General features: G+C 38.5%; 1 protein-coding gene and 1 long non-coding RNA gene across 19 annotated transcripts in view; one reads left to right on the top strand and one right to left on the bottom strand.

Moving 5' to 3' along the window:
• cadps (calcium dependent secretion activator) overlaps positions 1–22,913 on the top strand; it is a 445,008-nt gene that overhangs the window by 289,417 nt on the left and 132,678 nt on the right. For all 18 annotated transcript variants that reach the window (XM_062969670.1, XM_062969676.1, XM_062969674.1 and 15 more), the window contains one exon: positions 4,086–4,273. In XM_062969670.1, the coding sequence (XP_062825740.1) occupies positions 4,086–4,273 (188 nt within the window). The remainder of the gene's footprint in view (positions 1–4,085; positions 4,274–22,913) is intronic.
• Positions 1–22,913, bottom strand: part of LOC103279515 (uncharacterized) — a 97,533-nt gene that overhangs the window by 7,099 nt on the left and 67,521 nt on the right. The gene's annotated exons all lie outside the window — the stretch shown is intronic.

Here is a 22,913-nt window from a genome sequence, read left to right as displayed (position 1 = left end):
CTATTAAAGGGATTAAATTTTGTATATGTTGAGAAACCTGTTCACATTAGACACAGCCTCCTTCAACAAAATGTGTATCTCCATGATTAGTCTAGAGCAGTAGTTCCCAAACAGTGGTCCTCTAAGTGTTTGGGACTTCAGCACCAGAATCCCTGACAATTGCTTAAGATAGTTCATACTTCTGGCAGACAAAGTCCAAATGAGCTGGAGGATAAAGATTATCTTGTTGGTCCCAATCTCTCTCTTTGTCTTGAGCAGGGTTGGGATTTGTGTTTCCTTTCAAATGTTGTTGGACTGCAACTTCCAGCAGTTCTAATGAAAATAGTCCATGGTCAGAAAAAATGATGGGAGTTGCAGTTCAGCAACATCCGGCAAGCCATGTATCCTTTGCCCAAAGAGAAATTACCTCCCACTCTAAGACAAACATTTTGTCTGTGTGCCCAGATGAATGCATAGGAGAGAATGGTTTCCCAACTCTTTGTTTTGTCCAATTCAGTTGTATCTCACATAGTTTTTGGAAGTTACTGATCACAGGTACAAAGCTATCCATGAAGGACTACATAAAGATCAGCAGTGGAGTCAAATGTGCCATCTCATTTTCTCTATTCACACAAATGAAACATATGCTAAGAATAATTCTTCATGTCTGTAGAACCCTGCATTTCCCACACAAAGTGCTCAAGCTCTATCCTTATTTCAGAGATAATATAAAATAGTACTGTTGTAGAGATATGGTTTGTATCTTATGGTCTGGCAAAAATAAAAAAAACACCATATACAACTATCTATAATGTTTAGGTGGTTTATTGTGCCACACAGTAATCATTTAATATAGTATCTATGTACCATTTTCAAGTCTTATTAACCTCTCTAATAGATAACATTTACAGTGTGTTAAAAAGTTACTTAAAAACAATAAAATAACAAAAGCAAATAAGGGCCAACTTTTAAAAAGCAGACTCAAGGTCTAGTTTAATAGAAGAGTTAATATATAGTAAAAGTGCAAGGTGTTTCAAAGAGATAGATCTGATTAAAAATCGCTATATCACTTTAGCCCAGTAATGAAATCTTACCCTCAAAAGAATAGGACATAGAACAGTGGTTCTCAACCTGTAGGTCCCCAGATGTTTTGGCCTTCATCTCCCAGAAATCCTAATAGCTGGTAAACTGGCTGGGATTTCTGGAGTAGGGCAAAATATCTGGGGTCCCACAGGTTGAGAACCACTGACATAGAGTTTCAAATTATGATCACTAAACAGCCCCAAGCCTCAGTCATTCACAAGATGGTTAACCCCACAACATAAGGCGTTTGGGTTTCTGCAGTTCACCAAGACTGAATCCATTTGAACATTGATCCACCAATGCCAAAGAGCATTTGCCATTGGTACTGACAATAAGAAGAAACAGGCTGTTTATGTAAGGGGAAGAGCACTGCTTTAAAACTGGGTCCATTCTTTTGAAACATCCTATACAGTAGAAGTAAAATAGAGGCAGTGAACTGGATCCAAACTTAGCTATGCCTATTCAATGCTATCTAAGTTACTTGTGACTAAATTGTTCAATTGATTTCAGAGGGGCTACTTCAAGCACAGCAAAATACCTCATCAGATTAGGCTCCTCGAGCTGGGGGAAAGTGGGGTTATCCATGGGATAGCAGGGCAAATTTAGTGGGCGGTGTGGGAACCTGTCTCCCCACAACCCTGCATCACCCGCATCGTCCCTTTCCCTATACCACAAGGGGAAGCATCACCGCCTGGCTTCCCCTGCGCTTTCCTCATTTTATCGAAACCTCCCATGTTTTCAGGCCTCCATCATAGAATGATTCTAGCACAGTTCATGGACAGTGCCCTGCCAGTCGTAGCTGTGTGTCTTCTGATGGGATCCGAAAAGCTCCGTCCACGAACTGTGCTTGAAGCATCCTACCTCGTGTGATGAAGTTTCAAATGACCCTTGTATGTTCACATTTACAAGTTCTTTGTACTCGTAGTAGCCAACCAAGAAGAACAATACAGGTAGTCCCCGCACTGCAAACATTCGACTTGCAAGTGACTTGCAAGTTAAAAATGGGGGGTGAGACAACAGGAAGTTGGAGAAAGCTGTCCCTAGGAAGGGAAATTCACTCCTGGAAGAGTTATCATAAGAAAATGGTGTTTCCACTGAAGCTTTATCACCAATCCTTGTTTCCACCACAAGCCATTTTTTTCCAAATCAAATTATCACAGGGACAGAAAGTGAGGTGAAATGTTCTGTTAACCCTTTCCTGTACTATGATAGATAGATAGATAGATAGATAGATAGATAGATAGATAGATAGATAGATAGATGAGGAACTGTGGACCTTTAGGAGAGATGGCTAAAACCTTGTAAAAGTGCAACTCCCATGATTCCATAGCATTGAGCCATGGCAGTTAGAGTAGTGTCAAACTGCATTAATCCTACAGTATAGATGCACCCAGAAACATAGCACTTCCTGTTCCTGTAATGATATTCAGCCCCTAGTTTCCTCTACTGCAATTGTTGCATTTAAATGCCAGTGGCCAGAATGTAGATGATTCCCCTCCCCAAATGTATGAATTATGCCTGGTGCCATTTATGTGTGCCTGACTCATTGCTTTAATTATCTGCAAACTTGCTTGTGCTCTAATCATAGCATGCAGCAATTAACTTATGTGTATGTGTGTGTGTGTTTGTTTTGCTGATATTAGCAGTTGTAAGAGGAAGAAAGATAAGTTGCGAAAGCTGCACAAATTGTTATTGTTTTTGTAATTGGATTTCTTCTGGTTGTCTTAACATGCAGAAGCAGAAGGAACTGGAAGCATCCAATGAATTAGTTATGATAGAGACTGTGTCTCAGGATGTATAAAAAAAGATTTTATTCCTCAAATTAGCCAAACATGTTTCAGCCAAGAAATATTTGTATATTTCATCTATCAGTTGCCAGGCATAAGATTTTTTTTAAAAATCCTTGTTGGTTGATTTTCAATTGGTTTGTGAGTATTTAAAGGCCTTTCTTTTACATGAATTCACTAGTATCTGATTTAATGTATTATTTCTTAATTGATGTATTATATATGCAGTTTAAGAAGTGGCATGTACTCTTCCTCCTATGCCTTGTCTGTAATTATTAATAGATATGTATTGTCGCTCCTTCTTTTTCTTTTAGCATACCCAGAAGAAGCCCATACAAAGTTTTTGGGGGTGGAGCAGAGGGATATCTTGGGCTAATTAGAGCAATAAAACCGTATTCAACACATCCAGATTCCAGACACTCTGTCTTTTTCATCTACATTAGAATTATGATATATTGGGAAAATTCATTTTTGTTTATCTATTGATCGGGTAGCATCTACCAGAGGAAAAAATTCTCTCTCTCTCCATCTCCCTCCCCATTGGATTCCCTTCACCATCTACTATTACATGTTGAGGACATATAAGGGGACTTTAAGGTAGAATAGGATATAGGATTTTTTCACTGCATGTACACAAAGCTAAAGAGAGCCCTAGGCTTCTCCAAATAATGTGAAATGTTCTTGGATGCATATCCATTTATTTTAATTATGTGTTTTGCAGATGAACAGTATGATTCCTTATCCATGGACTCAATGGCTATGGTTTCACTTACCCACACTTCCAAAAATATTTCCCCCAGAATGGTATGCTTCTGGTCCATGCAAACCATAGAATAGCACTAGGGAACATAGGCCGACAAATGTGTTTGAGAGATTCTACCATATTCTGTGGTATGCTTCAGACCCAAGCTTACCATAAAATAGCACCGGAAGACCCAAAGAGGCCCACAAATGGAAGTGTTCAGGCTGTGCTAATATATTGCTATTCTATGGTATGCTTCTGGCCCAAGTATAGTCAAAATATAGGATTCGCTATTATTTGTGGTTTACCGATATCTACAAGGGGTTATGGAATGCATTCCCCATAAATACGGAAGTTGTACGGTATTTCATTTTATTTGCAGGGAATTTTCTTCCTTTATTTGTATTGTTTATTATTATCTCTTTTACCTTTTGAAAATTTGTTTTTAAATTCATTTTAAATGTTTGAAATCAGTGCTCTTTATTTCTATACAGGGCTGGTTCAGTCCTGGCCAAGTATTCGTGCTAGATGAGTACTGTGCTCGTAACGGAGTGAGAGGCTGCCACAGGCATCTCTGCTACCTCAGTGATTTGCTTGAGCGAGCAGAAAATGGAGCGATGATTGACCCCACCTTGCTTCACTACAGCTTTGCTTTTTGTGCATCACACGTTCATGGCAACAGGTAAGGGGATCTGCTTGCCCCACCAGTGTGGGGAGAATCCCTTCCTCAGTAAAATATCTCTTCATTTAATGCGCCGATAAGTTTCTGTTTTGTCTGTCTGACTGTCATGTGAATCTGACTGTCATGTGAATCTGTCACAGAATATGAGTCCCCATGGGGAGATAGGGTGAAATACAAATAAAGTTTTTTTTATTATTAGAATAACTGAGAATGGAATCAGTTTTGTTTTCATTTCCATGGTATTTAATAGTAACAAGAAATCAAGTTCAAATGTCAAGTGATTCACCTTGAAAAATTGCTTTATGCATTTTGGAAAGGTAGCATGATGGTGCAGAATAGATCTCCAATGGGCTACAAGAGTATATTTACTGAATATCACTTTAATTTAAATAAGATCACTGTATAGTCTATTTTTTTTTCCCTGGGTGTTGTTTAAACAGTGTTTTACCCTGCTTCAAGATATGAGAAAAGGTGAATAACAAATTATTACTGTTGTTATTGTTACTGACCGGGAAAATGGAAGCATTACTTTTTTTAAAAAAATACCACTGACAGTTGGGGGAAAGAGACTAAAAACATTAATGAGCTATGTATTTTCGAAGGCTTTCATGGCCAGAATCACTGGGTTGCTGTGAGTCTTTCGGGCTGTATGGCCATGTTCCAAAAGCGCTCTCTCCTGATGTTTCACCCACATCTATGGCAGGTATCCTCAGAGATTGTGAGATGTTTCATGACCTCTGAGGATGCCTGCCATAGATGTGGGTGAAACTTCAGGAAAGAAACCTTCTGGAACATGGCCCGAAAGACTCATAGCAACTCATTAATGAGCTTTGGTGACATGTGTACACATTGATCTTTTGGAGAGAGTTACAACGGACAATGAACTAAGTCCTCATGGAACAAGCAAATAAATTCTTCAAGGCAGGATTCATAGTCCAGGGATGCTGCCATGCCTGCTTATGGGCCAGAGGAAGGAGTCAAGTGGCCAGGCGGTGGCCATTCCAGCCATAGTTTTGTAGTAGGAAAAGAGAAGGAAGGTCTTGTTTAAAAATTGGGCTTTCTTCCAGGAGTGGCAGTACTGCAGGGCTGTGTTTGTACCACCCATACTCTCATGAAATATCTCAGCCATATTTCCTTTATGTCAAGAAATACGTTTTAGATGTGTTTGAATCAGTTAAGAAATTGTACACATTTGGATCTCCATGTAGTCACTGTACTGAACCTGATAGAAAAGAGCAGAGAATTAACTGAACATCCTCCAGTCATATCATGAGAGGAAGGAAAGGGAGGAGTAATGTGACTACTTTTTGCCTTTCTTCAAATCATTTTTAATATATTAAGACCTTTTTTAGCTGCTGGTTGATCCAGCATATTTGTAGCTTCTTCCTGACCCATAAGGCTGCTAGAACACTGTTAAAGGCTATGGGATAATTCGTCCCAATATAAAGGTGCCACAAGTCCTCTACCAGGACATCATTCGGTTGTTGTTAGTTTTTACTATTCCACATGTTATGCAGTTTAGTGTACTGCAGTGGATCTGACTTTGTACCTGCTAAAAGTTAATTGACATTGAAAATATCCTCTGTCACCGTTTGATAGTCATAATCGTTTCACTGACATTTCGAGCTCACGTTTTGCCTGAAAGTGTTGCTGATATAAGTTTCTTTGCCATAGTGACTGTTTGGTATTTGTTGCCCTGATGGTTTTCTTTTTGGAAGTTGTGTTCTATACAGTGAGATATCACACTCTGCTCTACATATGTTACTGAATAACAAAGTGTTACAAAATAATGAAGTGTTTTTGTAAGCTCTCTGGTAAACATCATAATGAATTATTATACACATTGCCGGGTATTACACATTATAAGGCTGCCACTCAAGTCACAGCTTGTGTGATCCTTCTTGTCAGGACAACAGGATTTGATTCTCCTTATTTTTCTTTTGATTCTGACTTTCTTTTGCTTCTTTTGTTGATTGACTATTTGATCATTTATTTCTGTTCCTCTTCTTCCTATTATTATTATTATTATTATTATTATTATTATTATTATTATTTACCTTTAGCTTGTTTTCTTTCACTTTGTCTGTTATTATTTCTTTCATTTTTCTTTTCATTTCTGTTGTCCTTCTATTATTCCACTTAAAACCATCCCTATCATGTCCAAAGTCAAAAAATGGGAGAGATACTTGGTGGCATAATGCCAGTTGCAAATAATCCCCCAGCCATCGAAGTAGAGCCAAAAAAAGATTCCAAAAAGGATTCCAAAAAGAAGAAAGACACAAAATCTCAGCCACCTCCAGAGCCCAAAAGGTAAGAAATAACAGCTTACATGATTTAGTTCAATAAAGAGTTCTGTACTGATTGGTTATTTGTTGCGTGACATATTTTAGGGCCAACCCCCTGTATCTTACATTATATCAAGCTAAAATATAGAATCAGAGCATTTAATAAAATTTACAATCATCTCACTAAAGGCAGCAGTAAACTATGTGAATATGGTTTATTGTCTTTATCTGGTAAACTGGGAGTAGAAACTCCTTGTTCTTTCAGGTCTTTGTGGAATACCTATGGGCCATCTATGTCTGTGCCAGTGGTTCTCAACCTGTGGGTCCCCAGGTGCTTTGGCCTTCAACTCCTAGAAATTCTAACAGTTGGTAAACTGGCTGGGATTTCTGGGAGTTGTAGGCCAAAACACCTGGGGACCCACAGGTTGAGAACCACTGGTCTATGCAGTCTAATCTAGAGTCAAGAGATACTTTCCAAAATTGTGTAACAAGACTCTGCCTTTACTGCATGAATATATTTTCTCCATTGTGTAACTACTTTACATCCATTGTGTTTAACCTTGTAATGATTCCTGTGGGGTTAATTAAATCTGCTTGCATTGCAAATTGCACACAACAGATTATGAAGAGTGCACCTGCACAGTAGAATTAATGTGGTTTAATACTGTTTTAATTGCCATAGCTCAATGGTATAGAATCCTGAGGCTTGTAGTTTGGTGAAGAGCTAGTGCTCTTTGGCATTGAAGGCTGGACTGTATAAAATTCCAGCTCTCATTATTCCATAGCATTGAGTCATGAAAGTTAAAGTGACGTCATGTGATGTTAATTCTACAGTGTGGATGCACTTTTAAAAATAAAGGCTGTAGCAAATCCTAGCTGCCAAAAACGTCCTTGATTATCTGACCATGTAAATGGAAGGGAACGTTTCTTCTATTTTCCATGCATAGAGCACAAAAGGGGAGAACATCCTCACTATAGTGAAGTATTTAGCTTCCAGATTGTCATTTTATTTCCACTTGAAAAGAAAAGATATGTTCACAAAACCTAAATGGCTCAATTACAGCACAGTGTTTCCTTTCCAATGTCACCTCTGCTACCTCTTTTTTTAAATTATTTTGAACATGTGCTTCCTATCCAACTCTTACCATATTTTAGAGTCTCCTAGAGAAAACATGTATTTTAAAAATAGACATTGAGGAAAGAGGAAAGTGAAATAACTCTGGAAGACACAAATAGCAATTGAACATGCTATTAGTTCTTGAAATCTACAACTGGAAATAAAGCGGCAACTTACAAGCTGAATACTTTAGAAAACTAGCATTGTGGCATCTTTAGTATAGCTCTTGTGAGAACTGTAAGTTGATCAAATGTGCTTTCTGAAGGCAATTTTAGAAACAACAACAACAACAAAAATAAAGAAGCAACTCATACCATCAAGTCCTGGTACTTTAGCTTTTTCTGAAATGAGGTTGGCTGTCAGTCAGAATCTGCCACTCTAGTAGTGAAGGTCGAAGAGAGAGAAATCTATGTGGCTATCAATCTCCTGTGTAAGCGATAGACAGTGATGGAGCTGAGGTGGGTTGTCTGTTTGTATTGTGTTTGTGTAAGGTCAGACAGTGAGACAACAGTAGCTTGCAGTCAGTGAGAAAGTGCAGGGAGAGTGTGATTCAGATGGTGCAGGACAGCCTGAAGGTCAGGACTGACAGAATGACAGGCCATCAGAGGAAAGAAACTAACTAGATGCTGTCCAGGGTCCTGCTTCATGAATACGTCTGGTTATCTGATCAGTGTCAGCGCAGGACAGGAACAAAATGGCTGCTGCTGTTTGAAATACACCTCTAGCTCAGCTGTGACCCTTGCGATGTATCATATGAAATGCCTACCAAGCAGAGTTTTGCCTGGTATATCTCCAGACTTTGCAAGGAAAAATTTGTCCAATTGATTGCTTAAATCTTTCAATGTTTGGCACTATGGTTTATTTTCCAAAGAGTAATTCAATTTTCTTCCTTTCAAATTCACAAAACAAAGCCTTAAATTAAACATAGGTGACTGTTTGGGGTGTTTTTAATATCAATTTTCATTTTTGTGAACTGTCCTGGGGTATTCTTCCTTATACATTGCATAAACAGTATTGTGATTTTCTATTTGACTATTGCTCTAGATATTTATTAAAAAGCAGGTGGACTAGCACAAAGTCACCCATTGAGATATTTATTAAATTTAATAAATTACACTGCATAAATTGTATTGTGATTTTCTATTTGACTGTTGAGCTAGATCAGCACTTTCCAAACTGTGTGTCGTGACATATTAGTGTGTCAGTTGCAGTGTGTAGGCATGTCACGTGAATATAAAAAGCTCTGAATCTATGTGAAATTAATTTTAGTTTACTTTTTATTATATCATGAAATTTGAAATTAATAAGAGTTGGAGAATAGGAAACTTGGTTTTGTCAATTTAAACAAAAGTCAATTTAAACAAAAAAAATTGGGATGTGCATTAGTGTATTATTGAGTAATTTAATTGATTAATTGAGATTTTTGTCCTCTATTTCCGCCAGTAAGCTCAGGACCACATGGATCCTTTTAGGGCTTTAACAGACTAGCATTTTAAAGCTGGCACCCCTGCATTTTTGGCACATTTTGCTACCTGCAGAATTCTGGGAAATGTAGTTTGGGAAGGTTGCTGAGGATTTTAAAGGTCCCACCCTAAATTTCATTTCCCAGAATTCTACAGGCGGCAGAAGTCACCAAGAATGCGAAGGTGCAACTTTGAAATGCTAGTCTGATAAAGCCCTCACAGCAACTCATTTAGGTAGACTTGGCCAAGGCAAGTTGACTGGCCCAAAGTAACTTAGTGAGGTTTCTAGCTGAATAGGAATTTGAATCTGAATCTTTCCTTGATTCTGGCCCAACATTCCAATCTAGTGCTTTTCAATCTGTCATACAACAGAAGCCTCGGGCTAAGTCACTTCTGATTACATATAGCTTCATTGTGCCTAGGAAGCAAGTAGAAGTTGGATGAAAACGTGTTTAATGATAGGAGACAATGTGGGTAACAATAATTCCATACTTTGGCTTCTTCTTGTTCTTAGTAGTCTAAAAATACTTTTGATTCTGCTGCTATCAATCTTTAATTAGTTCTGTCACCATTTTTCACTTTGACTCCCTGGAGCCCCCGGTGGCCAAGGGGATAAAAGCCTCGTAACTTGAAGGTTGGGTTACTGACCTGAAAGCTGCCAGGTTCGAATCCCACCCGGGGAGAGTGCGGATGAGCTCCCTCTATCAGCTCCAGCTCCATGCGGGGACATGAGAGAAGCCTCCCACAAGGATGGTAAAACAACAAAACATCTGGGCGTCCCCTGGGCAACGTCCTTGCAGACGGCCAATTCTCTCACTCCAGAAGCAACTCCGGTTGCTCCTGACACGAAAAAAAAAAAAAAACATGGACTCCCTGGACTCAAACTTGGTAGGGCTTGATGGAGCATCACCTCGGTTCTCTTACCTACATCTTTTCTTAGGACATCCCTTATTGGTCATGATAATTATGATTGCAAATGCAATATCCTACATTTTCCACAGTTTATGACACAACAGTTGAAACCAATACAACAAAAATTCTCATCATAAAAAATTTCAAATGTAATTAAATTATCAATAAAATTGTAGATATACCCATTAAAAAGAAAATAACGGATAATACAGGATATTATATATGTGCCCTTCTTCTTGAGTAATGAGTCTTCAAAGGCCTGTCAACACAAAAACATTTGTGTGATTAATAATGGCAAATAGAATGCCAGTCTAAACTCTCTTGGAAGGGAGTTCCAGAGCTTAGATGCAATCAACATAGAATCATAGAATCATAGAATAGTTGAGTTGGAAGAGACCCCATGGGCCATCCAGTCCAACCCCCTGCTAAGAAGCAGGAAATCGCATTCAAAGCACCCCCGACAGATGACCATCCAGCCTCTGCTTAAAAGCCTCCAAAGAAGGAGCCTCCACCACAGCCCGGGGGAGAGAGTTCCACTGTCGAACAGCTCTCACAGTGAGGAAGTTCTTCCTGATGTTCAGGTGGAATCTCCTTTCCTGTAGTTTGAAGCCATTGTTCCGTGTCTAGTCTGCAGGGCAGCAGAAAACAAGCTTGCTCCCTCCTCCCTATGACTTCTCCTCACATATTTGTACATGGCTATCATGTCTCCTCTCAGCCTTCTCTTCTGCAGGCTAAACATGCCCAGCTCTTTAAGCCGCTCCTCATAGGGCTTGTTCTCCAGACCCTCCAGACCTCTCCAGACATGCCTTCCCAGAAGATCTTTGCATCAGATGAAGTTATCAAATACTTTTTGAAGATATTTCTACTTAAACCCATTATTGTAATTAAAACAGGATGTAATTAAGGCATGTGTCTACGTGGCCGGATATGATGTCTCAAGAAATGTGTGAAACTGAAGCACAAAACGTAACAGTGTAAAACATTTCTGTATACCATTGAAACCTGAGCTTCTAGGCACAGGACTGAGTACAAGAGTATAGCCGAACTGCAAACCTAGGTGTTCAGAGGGAGTGTAATGCCACCCAACACAAGCTGAATCTACATTCCCTGATCCGCCTTCCGTCTTGTCTAGATTCAGTTCCAGTTTCTTCATCCTCATGTAGTCAAATGTAGGAGCAGCATTTTCTGGTCTAGTCCAAGAAACATTGATGACACACTTCCTGCTATGTTGCTGCAACCCTTCACATTACTTTCCTCTGCACTTCATATTACATGATTGAATGAAGAAAAGAAGACTTGCTAAAAGTATACACAATGTGTTAAATCCTACTCCCATTTCATATGGTGAGGAAATCTAAGAACCTGTTTACTAGAAGACAGCACTCCCATACCCTAACAGTCAAAGAATAAGCAGCTCCTACAAAGCAGTCCCCAACTCTCAAATCACTAAGAAACACAAAGTATAGGGCTACAGCTATCTTATTGCCATTAGTAATTATCTGTAGCAATATTTTTTCAAGTTACGTTCACAATTGAGGATTTGCACTTGAAAAAGGCTCTGGTCCATGCTCTAACAGACCCATCAGCCAGGATGACAGTATCTGGAGTAGCCTACTCCTACTCTTGATTTTACATGTAAGGAATTTACTGTCACAAAACATGAATAGAGCTTTAAAGGGGGAGAACACAATTTTAAGGACAATAGATCTCGTTTGTTGTGTTTGTTATGTTAGCTGTTTCTTATGTTAGCTAAAATAAAACATTTGCATTCAGATGCATTTCAGAAGAGAAGTAGTGGAAGGGCTCAGGAGCCTCCCAGTGCTGTCTAGTTGGACAAACATGGGGAGCAAGATGCTGAACTGAATGGTTTTTATCTATCTAGCAAGCCTTTGCATGGCTCAACATGACTTCCATGTTTGGCAGAGTGCATAAATGAGCAGCAAATTATGGCTGCAGAAGTAGTATAGCAATCTCAAAGAATGCAAGAAAAAGGAATATTTGTTTTTCCCCTTACAACCCGTAAAATATCATTGTGGCTAAGTGTGCATTGTATCCCTGTTCACTGCATTCAGAAAGGTTTTCCCGTTGTAGGGCATTCATTATTACATAATTTGTAGCAGAAGGAGCAAGACCTAGTGGGTGAAGCCAGGTGTGAATATTGGAGGCATCTTTGCTGCTACAGCTGTCTGCATGATGGGACTTGGTTATGTAACACCACAAAAGGGTTGGGCTCAGTGCCAGGCAGCCATCTGGATATGCTTTTAGCATGCTAATGGTCACAGGTAGCCTCTGTCGCACAAAACACACTTTAAGAAAGAAAAGGAAGTGATGTTTTATTCTCTAAAGTTCTGCCTTTCCATCAGGTATTTATTTAGGATCTTTTTCCAAGGCTGAAAGAAATAACCATGAAAAGGAAGACTTTATATGTCCTTCAGAGTTGCATTTAGACAAAATGTCATAAGGATTCAGCCCAACTGGTTATACTCTACGTTTCTAATTACATACGAGTGCATGCTATTGCCTCTGATATTACTCTTCGGTTTAAAAAGAAATGATTCTGCTGATATTATTTGTTGTAGCAGCATAACTGGCGCCTGAGGCACCTGAGTACAATTAGAAAGGGCATGATGGGGGAGGTGGGGGTTTCCAGGAGGAAATTGTGGCCTTAGGACCCCTGGTTCTAATTATAATTTATAATTAACCCTGTGATTTGCACAAAGAGGTAGTCTAAAGAAAATACTGTCTTTGTCATAAGATCAGTCAGCCTGACGATTCACTTTCAAAATATTTATTTAAAGTGATAATGTTTTTAGTCAAAGTAGAAGATAAGATAGAGGAAAACGGATGCTTCCCAAGTGTGACAGGTTTATATTCAAATCCACGTTACAAATAGATGTTTTGTGGGATTAATGTCACTGATAAATGCACCTTTTGTTGCAACTGTCCCTTCTTCTCCTGCATACACACACACACACACCATGCCACCACTCAATCTGTACAATGCCCTATTAATTTCTCTGGCAGGATCCAAACAGTATCAAACAGGAAAAAATCTGCTACCGTTCAGGTCTAAGATATTTCCAATTCTGTAGGTTGACCTAAATTCGCATAGAGAAGCATACATTGTGCATGTCTGTAATTCTTTGTCTTACCGCATAGATATTTACAGAAACCATAAGTCTGACATTTTCTTCACTGCTTCTCTCCTTCGTGTTTTGTATTCTCAATCCTGACTTCAGTTTAATACAGTATGTGCCATTGTTTGCATGTTTTACCTTTAAATGCCATTGCAATGGTAAAACATATATTTCACATCAATAGGCATCAGTGATTCTGCGTAAAAAGCAAACCTCAAATACTAATTTGATGAAATGTTGGATTAAACTAAAAGTCTTAAGGACATCGGGAATAGAAATGCATTTTTCCAGAAAACCTTCCAATAACCTTCCATCTCAGCTAGAGAATATTACAAAAGCAGAAAGATAAACAATAAGCACTAGAATACTCCAAATTGCACTTGAAAAAAATTCTTATATGCATTTAGATGTTATAAAAATAAGTCCAGGGAGTCTAATTTACATTGATCTAATCATAGTATGATCTACATGTGTGTGTGTGTGTTCTATTAATTAAGAAAGGCATTGTGTTCCAGCTTCTAGGGAGATGAGCAACAAAAATTAACATAACTAGTAATTTCCAGAGATGTGCAGCTAGTTGATAATGTTTGAAATTTGACAAAAACATTGGAAGTATTATTATTTGTGACATGGCTAAAGACGGGGGATTGTGAGGAGAGTAAAGATGACAGAACTAGTGCTAACTACTGTGACAAGAACTTGAAAAACAGCCGACATGACATCTTTCCTATCATGCTGCCGAAAATGTCAACTTTGTGAAGGACAGTGAGAAAATGGTTTGCCGAATATTTGAAAGGTAGATTCAAGAGATGCTCGTCATGTCAGATGTAATATAGTCCACAGCTGTTTGAGAAAGGAAGTCCTTGCAGTTGTGATGGCTCTTAGTTGGCAGTCCCTTCCAGACATCCACGCTGCTCCAAAAATGGCTACACTTGACCTGTAGATTGTCTCAAGTTTCTTGTTGCATGATACACAGAAGCCTTGTTGTTGTTGTTGCATTTATTATATTATTGTTATTGGTATATGTTATTTTCACCCATTTGCAAAACAATGAATTGTGAATAAACCAATAGATGTTGATAGAAATCAGTAACATTACCTATTATTTCTAGGTTTGTGAATACAGTTTTAAAAAATATACTCTTAGGTTACATCTAGACTGTAGAATTAATGCCATTTGACACCACTCTAACTGCCATGGCACAACACTGTGGAACCTTGGGATTTGTAATTTGGTCAGGCGCCAGCACGTTTTGACAGGAAAGGCTAAAGTCCTTGTAAAACTACAACTCTCAGGATTACATAACATTGAGCCATGACAGTTAAAGTACTGTCAATCTGCATTAATTCTGCTGCATAGATGCACCCTTAATTGCATGAGTCATATGTACAATACAACCTACAATGAACAAAGATGTTGTTTCTGAACAACTATGTGGTATAAAAATGGATACGTTGGTGCCATTATAGTCAACCAAAACAATGGACATAGTGAATTTTGATCAATGTGATGGATTGGAAAGGGGAGTTCTATAATACTAGCTATTGACATTAAGTCTAGTCGTGTCCGACTCTGTGGGTTGGTGCTCATCTCCATTTCTAAGCCGAAGAGCAGACATTGTCTGTAGACACCTCCAAGGTCATGTGACCGGCATGACTGCATGGAGAGCCGTTTCCTTCCCTCCGGAGTGGTATCTATTGATCTACTCACATTTGCATGTTTATGAACTGCTAGGTTGGCAGAAGCTGGAGCTAACAGCAGGAGCTCACCCTGCTCCCCAGATTCGATCTGACAACCTTTTGGTCAGCAAGTTCAGCAGCTCAGCGGTTTAACCTACTGTGCTACTGGGGGCTCCTACCTAGAACCCTGTTAATTAAAAATAGTTCCTTTCAATGGACAGAGTGCTAGGTGGGCTTTATGTCTCCAATTACAAACCATAGCAGCTGTTTTTTTTTTTTTCCGGGATACATACCAAGACATCTTGTTATCAAGCAAAGCTGCCCAAACAAAAGAGGAAATGGTGTGGGAAAACACTTTTCTTTACTTGGACCACGAGTCACTAATGTTTTATCATTCTGTTCCCTCTCGTCTTCTCTTTTGTCAAGCAGAACGTAGTGAACCTGATCTAGAGGAAAGTACCATAGGAATCAAAATGTACCACTTTCTGTTTAATGCCGTACATCAAAGTCTTATTTTAGAATGGCGAAATCAAAGCATTTGGATTCAACTTTCTATATTCCTCATTTCACAAATGGAGTAGTGTGTGATAAGTGATAGTTAAAAAAGAAGCATTGAGGAAACTGGTTTAGAAGTTAATGGCAGCCAAAATCTCTTGCATGAGGTGACCGTCTCATCTGCCTAGCAGTTACCCATTCCATTTTTCAGGGGAAATCTTTCAATGCAAATTTTGACAATGTTTTCTCTGAATTAGATCATGCATTCAAAGTGACCAGTAACACTGGCATTGTAATTTTGTTAAGCCTAAAATATTGACACTAAGCTTTGAGGAGGTAGAAGAATGCTCAGGATTATGCATACCTTTGGAACAAAATTGTCTTCACCAGCCAACCCTTCTGATGGCCACTTGCCTCATTCCTAATACCCGATTTGCTTAGGAAAGGGAGAACAGTAGTACTTCAGTTTTCCAGCCTGTCTCAGGTAGTCTTTTGTGAGCAGAAAAATAGAGTTTTAGCTAGAATTATCTAACAATGGCTTGGAAAAGCCATGCTAATTACAAGACAGCTTTGAGTCTGGAAGAGCTTTCCAGTTACAACTGCCAGGGCTGAGAGCTGAGGTTTAAAGGAGCTATTGCTTTCAATAGGCTTCTAGGTGGGGAAACACAAATATCTGGGAAAAGAGGTGGTTTGATTTCTTCATGTGTATGTGAGCAAATTTTGCAAACCATGCACCAATTCTGGTTCATTCCTAGCTGGTGCAAGGGGCTCTCTGCCTCCCTGCAAAGTTGTTCACCTGCATGTTGTGCTTGTGAAACATCAGCACACAAAAGGCTATGAACAAGGAGAGAAGGATAGAAAGAGATGATGGATGAGCATACTTGGACCCAACGTACCATTTGGAACCAAAACTCATTTTTCTATTGATGAGTCATCTTCTTGCACACATCATAGCAGCAATGGCACAGAGGCTTGTAAAGGGGCGGGACTCTCCAGAAGCTGGCAATATATCTGTGAGACTACTACCTGCAATTTCACATACCCATGTCTGAAAAAATATGTTCTCTCTTAAGTATTTTCTAGGCCCTCCAGGATATTCTATTCTATGCGTCCACAAGTCACACTGGAGAACCTAGAAATGCTAGAGAGGTGTTCTATTTTGTAGGCCTGTCAATGCAGTTCTATGCTACTCCAGAAGGCATTCATTTTAATGGGGTTCACTCTTATCTATGGTTTTGCGTTTCTACAATAGGTCCAGAACATATCCTCAATGGATGTGTGGGTTATATTTTACTTGATTAAAGTAAAGGTAAAGGTTTCCCCCTGTTGTTAAGCCTAGTCGTGTCCGACTCTGGGGGGTGGTGATCATTTCCATTTCTAAGCTGAAGAGACAGCGTTGTCCATAGATGCTTCCAAGGTCATGTGGCTTGCATGACTTCATGCATCACCATTACCTTCCTGCCAGAGCAGTACCTATTGATCTACTCACATTTGCATGTTTTCAAACTACTAGGTTGGCAGAAGCTGGGGCTAACAATGACGGCTCACATCGCTCCCTGGATTCGAACCACCGACCTTTCAGTCAACAAGTTCAGCAGCTCAGCAGTTTAACTAACTGCACTATAAGGGGCGCACAACGATTATTTGATTAGAACAGTTTTATCTGAATTCAGTTCCTTTTAACTGAATTGTCCTTGTTGCCAACTCCACAACCAAATGACCCAAGGTGCATCTAGATATGCAAAAAATGCTGGGGCTGGTGTGGAGTATGCAGTATTCCACATCAGCCCTGTGGACAGCTTCACTGTCCACCTCCATCCTGTTGCAGTGAGAAAATGAAATCCTGACTGTCCAATGGACTTGAGCCTTTACGTCAGTAGTTCTGTCACCATTGCCATGACGGCCACAGAGCTTGAAAGAGCTCCTGGCCATTCTGGGGCATCATTATTAAGCTTTGCCAAGGCACCTGCATGACCTGGAGAGGGGAGACGGGAGGGGACAAAAGGAGGAATGATCCCTGTCGCCTATCAGAGGTGCAAGGACACCTTACAAAGTCAGCAATGATGCCCCAGGTCAGCCAGGAGCTTTTTCAAGCTCTGTGGCCACAACTACATTGGTGACCAGACCACTGCTATCACATGGAGACCAAGGAAGGTAGAGATGGCAGCGTAAACAGCACAGCCTATTCCAATTGAGAACTAACCCAGCTGTTTGCATATCTCTGAAGTGTAGGTCTGCTCCATAGCTTTAGGGAAGTTGTGAAGTATTTCTTCACATTAGCTAATGCAGAATCACCTTTAATGGCCTTGTGGGTAAGAAAGGCCCATGTATTATGTGGACACTGTGACACCAGTACCTGTCCACATCTACCTATATGTCTTGTGTAGATATGTCCTCAGAAGCTGCTCCAATCCACCTCCAAAGTCTTACTGACTGAATATCATGATATCATAAGTACTTGTTCCTGTGACATGACAAAGATTCATAACCTAGTCTTTGGTTTTAACCCTGAAATCTAAGAGAACCGATGACTAGGTAACACTATTTCCAGTGCTAGTGTTATTTAACTTCTCTCTTCTTTGTACTTAAAAATGACTTTTTAAAATTAAAAAACTAAAAAATTAAATAGGTAGCTTTGAATGGTGAACAGCTAAAGGAATTATATAGAATATTTTTTTTAGGTCTGTTACAACATTCCTGTTTGAAAAGTCTAAACTGAAAATAATGCCGGCCCATTGAGTTCATTAAGATTTATTTCCAGTTCAATTTGCAAAGGGGGGAGGAAAGTACATTTTTTATTATTTCGTGTAGAATGATAAATCAAATGGTTCAGACAGGTTCATGTCTAGCTAACTGGTCTTAACTCCCTTTCCTCAATATAAGTTTTAAGCAGACCTCGTAATGAAAAGTAGCTTTCACATGTTAAAGAATTTGGAACCTCGTCAGCTATTTGGTTCCAGAATACATCCTGGGATTCTGCCAAGCATATGCCTCCTGCAGCATGGTGGCAAAATTTGGCATGACGGAGTGTCTGGCTCCCCTTATTTCTCAGCTGCTTCACATTCCTCCATCTGAAACATGTGGATGAAGCTAGTCATTCTTCAGAAATACACCATAGGAAGAAATACACTGACAGAGAATTGTCTCAGTCAAGACAAACTTTCATTTTGTAGATGTCCACAAGTAGGTAAAGACAGGGGAGCAGATGAATTGAAATTAAAGTAATAGTGATACCTCAGAAAATCAAAGTTACTGAACAGAGTTTCATGAAACAAAATGAGTGTTTGGTGAGTTTCAAGCATTCACTCCCTCCCTCTCAGTTTCCATTGTTTTATTATTGCGTTGGCGGTTTCTTCTGTTTACAGTTATAACCTTTGCCTGCTTCTCATAAACTAGCAGGTGCTGGATTTCTTAGCATTCAGATTGCTGTTAAAACAATTAAAATATCTATCTAAGATATATTTTAAAAGGGTGGTGTTCATTAACAAGCCAGGTTATTGATAATGCATTTTTTAAAATACTGAATCTCCTTCCTTTATGTTGTTTTTTTCAACGAAGAGTTTTGTTGATTTTGCTGCATTAGACTAACATGATTCTGGAACTACCGATAAATCATATTCCCATTGAAGCCAATAGAAAATAACCAGTTGGAAGTAAAATGCTTTCTACTTACTGTGGACTAAAGGTGGCCAGAGTTCCCTGGCTCCAGCCCCTGACTTTTAAAACTTTTTGTTGTGAATTTTTTTATGGAATCCAACAACAACAGATAGAAAGCAAAAGTCTGGTGCTCTGATCCTAATCAAAATTAAGAATAAATTATCCTATAGGACCTGCGGCATCAATGTGTTAATTTTTACCATCTGTAGCTAATGATTACTATTTCATTTTCTTTGTTATAAGCAGTTCTCTTGATAATTGGCACAAACGGGTCACTGTTAAGTTTTAAACTGATGTCTTGACCTAAAAAAGGGATTAAGTAAAAGAGCAAACTTTTTTGACACATTTAATTTTTCCTTCCCTTCATTTAGACTGATGTCAAGACATTTTCTGGAAAAACGCTTCTTAGGTTATTGCTGCAATTCACACATTTAATTTAATAATAGTTTTGACAACATTAGAGATGCAACCATACAGTATGATGGGTTTATCGCGTCCTATGTTAGATTCCTCCACATTTCACAATAGCCTGACATGTTAAAAGGCAACGATCTGTGATAACTCTTCATTCAATAACTAGTGAAAACAGATTCTCACATACAGGTTATCAAGCAATAACTGCAATTATCACATCAATGGCATAACCTGTGTACTTGCTGGCACATTTATACCAAAACACGTTTAAGTTCTATCAGTAAATGACTGGTTTGTATATCTTGGGCTAATTAGGCTTGAAAATTACTTAGGGTTAAGTGGGACTTTAAAATAAGCAGTGGATTTGAAACTTAGCAATTACCTTGTTGATTTATATTGGGTGATTCTGTGTTCGTATGTAGGTTTGAATGAGGCCTTTCTTTTGGCCTTTGGAAGGCATTAATGAACATTGCATGACTCAAAACAGTGGGCTGTTGTCCCGCTTTCTTATTAAAGTACCCTCTAACATTTCACAAATGAAAACCAAGACATTGGTCCCCATACGATGGCAGAGAGTGATCAAGGCAAAACACACAATGTTTGTTCTTGGGTTTTAAATGTTATTTCCTAATTGGTTCTATCATAAAAACATGGAAAAGGTTTATTAAACTGCAAAAAAAAGTTGTCTTTACGGGACATCCAGATAGATAGATAGATAGAGATCGATAATAAAAAACGAGACCCAAAAAATACATTTTGTATCTTTATGTAACCTCTAAGTATTCTATTCCAGATTTGGGCTACAGTTCGATCTTTTTTTTAACACTCTTGACTGATGTATGATCATTTGTATTGAATTTAAATAATGATAAAATAACTCTAAATACAAGAATGCAAGCAGGTTTCTCTGTAAGGGACAGATACTGCAATCTCTGGCATGTGCTTTTTGAGTGAGTTTACATTCAATTCTACTTCAAACAAAAGAGTAAAATATTTCGGGAGTTTAAGGTGTTTGTTTAATTATATGTATTTGTTTTGTATGATTATCTGTAATCCATTGTATTTTGAGATTTCTGCATCTTTAGGTCAGTGAAATATTTGGAAATTAAAAAAAGATCTTCGGAACATTTTGATTTTTTAAAAAGGAAAATAAATCTTACCAATTAACCCCTGACAGGAGGTTCATTAGGAGCTTTGTAATCCCTTGCCAAGTCTTTTGTATAGCCAAACTAGTCTAGTAGTAAGGATTTGCAAAGCTTAATCCAAACACTGGAGGAGGCCTTTAGGTAAGAACATTTGCTAAATTTTAAGACTTCTTAAAGAGAAAGACTTTCAGTTGCAAACTGTATAGAAGTAGGCAAATCCGTATACTTAAGGAGTGTCAATAATAAAAGGAAATTCTTCTTAATGTGTGGCTTGTTCAGTCATTTTGTGGAACGGAACGGATCATTTGTTTACCTTCTTGATAGATAATCTGATATAGCATACTATATAAGAGAATTTTGTGAAAGTGATGAGAATTATCCCACCCCCAGCATCACAGTTGTGTTAATAGTATATAAATGAGGATATAAAAGCTGACTTTCTTACATATGTGGGGTTTCTTCATACTTAACATGATATGTCCCTTTATGATGCTTTGTTCCTGGGGGCGGAAAGAGCTTGGGTACCTTACTCAGAAGTCATACTTGAATGTATACAAAGCTATTCGGTTTTACATACAAAATATCTTTTTCAATGATTTTTCACTACAATTGAGTCACTGTCTTCTGAAAAGTTTCATTGCTCTTTTTCCACCCTGGACCATATTTCTTTATTAGATGGTGCCAGAGAATTACCTTTGATGTATAAGCGTTCCTTCTCTTTCCATTGACTTCTTTTGTGTCTTTGTGATACATTAATATATCAAGTGTGTGAAAAAAAGTAGGCAGTTCATCCATACTTTAGTTCTGTAGTCATTGGCTTGACCTTTGATTTTGTAAACCTGATCAACATAACAGTCAAATACCTTGCTTTACTCCAGTTCCCTTACTGGTTTGCAGATTTGCTGGGATTTCACTTGCTCAGAAAATGTATTTAATGGGTTCAGTATTACCAAAAGATACTACCAAAAGAATTAGACACTGGGCAGGATCCAGTCTTGGACATCTTTTCACAGAGCAGTGAAATTAAATTAAATTAAATATAAATATAGTAGAGGATTGTTTGCCCTTAATACAGCAACCCGCCATGAATCTCTCAAAACTGTAAGAAGGCAAAGAAAACTTTTGGATGTAGTTCTCTTTCAGTCGCAATCAGATTTGTTAACAGTTTGCTAGGTCCAAGTAACAAAGATAAAAGCCAAAGGGAGAAAATGAGATTTTTCATTACTCTTTTCATTTGTAATTGTAATTACTGGTTTCTGGAAACATTTTACAGTGCTCACCTTGTATCAAGCCTTTCATAGGTTGGATATTCAGCATACCTTTTCCATAGAAGTCCAACTGGCATCTTTCTTGTTTTCATTGCTACATAGAGACCTTTCTGATATTTGGATATTTTAATTCTATGGCCTTTTTGCTATTATGTAATGTTTTTGAGTGAGGTTATATGAAGGATATTTAAGGTTTTCATGCAGTACTACTCATGCATTTATTTTCCCCCTGTTTAAATTGATGGTTTTTATTTGTTTAATTTAATTATTTAACTTACATGGCTTTTATGTATGCTTGGTTGTATGTTGCCGCAATTCTTTTAGCTATAGAACCCCTAATAAAATTTGGTATTAAAATGAGAAAAATATAATTAAAAATTGTGACATGTCTAAATGGTCATATAGTCTCTACCATTATTTTATTTTTTTTAAAAAAAACACCTCTTTACCCTCTAAAACAGGTGATCAAACTGCAGTCATGGGGCCATGTGCATCTCCAAAGGCTGCTTTTGTTGCCTTTCCTGGAATCAACCTTTTGTCTTTTTAATGCCTCCTGTGCATTAGCATTAAGAAACACCCAACTTTTCAAAATCAAGTGAACTTCTGGAGGTTCTTTTATGGCATTTTGGTAGTCCATAGAGCAGGCATGGGCAAACTTCAGCCCTCCAAGTAGTTTGGACTTCAACTGCCACAATTCCTAAGCCTTAAATCCTTTCCTTTCCCCCCTCAACCACTTAAGTGGCTGGGGGGGGGGGGGGCTGAGGCTGTTAGGAATTGTGGGAATCAAAGTCCAAAACACCTGAAAAGCCAAAGCTTGCCAGTGCCTGCCACAGAGTCTCTAAATGGTTCAAGGACAGAAAATGGACTCCAGATTTGGGGTGGAAAGAATATTCACAAGAATTAATTCAAAATGAGTATCTCAACAAGGATACAAAACCTCACAGGAATGGAAGACAAGCCAATGAGAATTTTGTAATTCTGTCCAGTTTTCTTTCTGAAAAGTTGGGGCAGAATTCTTATTTGGAGAAAACATTTGAATTTTTTTTAAAATCCTCCCCATTTTGCTA

This window comes from Anolis carolinensis, chromosome 2 (genome assembly GCF_035594765.1).
Source record: "Anolis carolinensis isolate JA03-04 chromosome 2, rAnoCar3.1.pri, whole genome shotgun sequence".
Lineage (NCBI taxonomy): Eukaryota > Metazoa > Chordata > Lepidosauria > Squamata > Dactyloidae > Anolis > Anolis carolinensis.
Note: the sequence above shows the minus strand (reverse complement) of the source record. Positions and strands in the feature narration are given on the sequence as shown.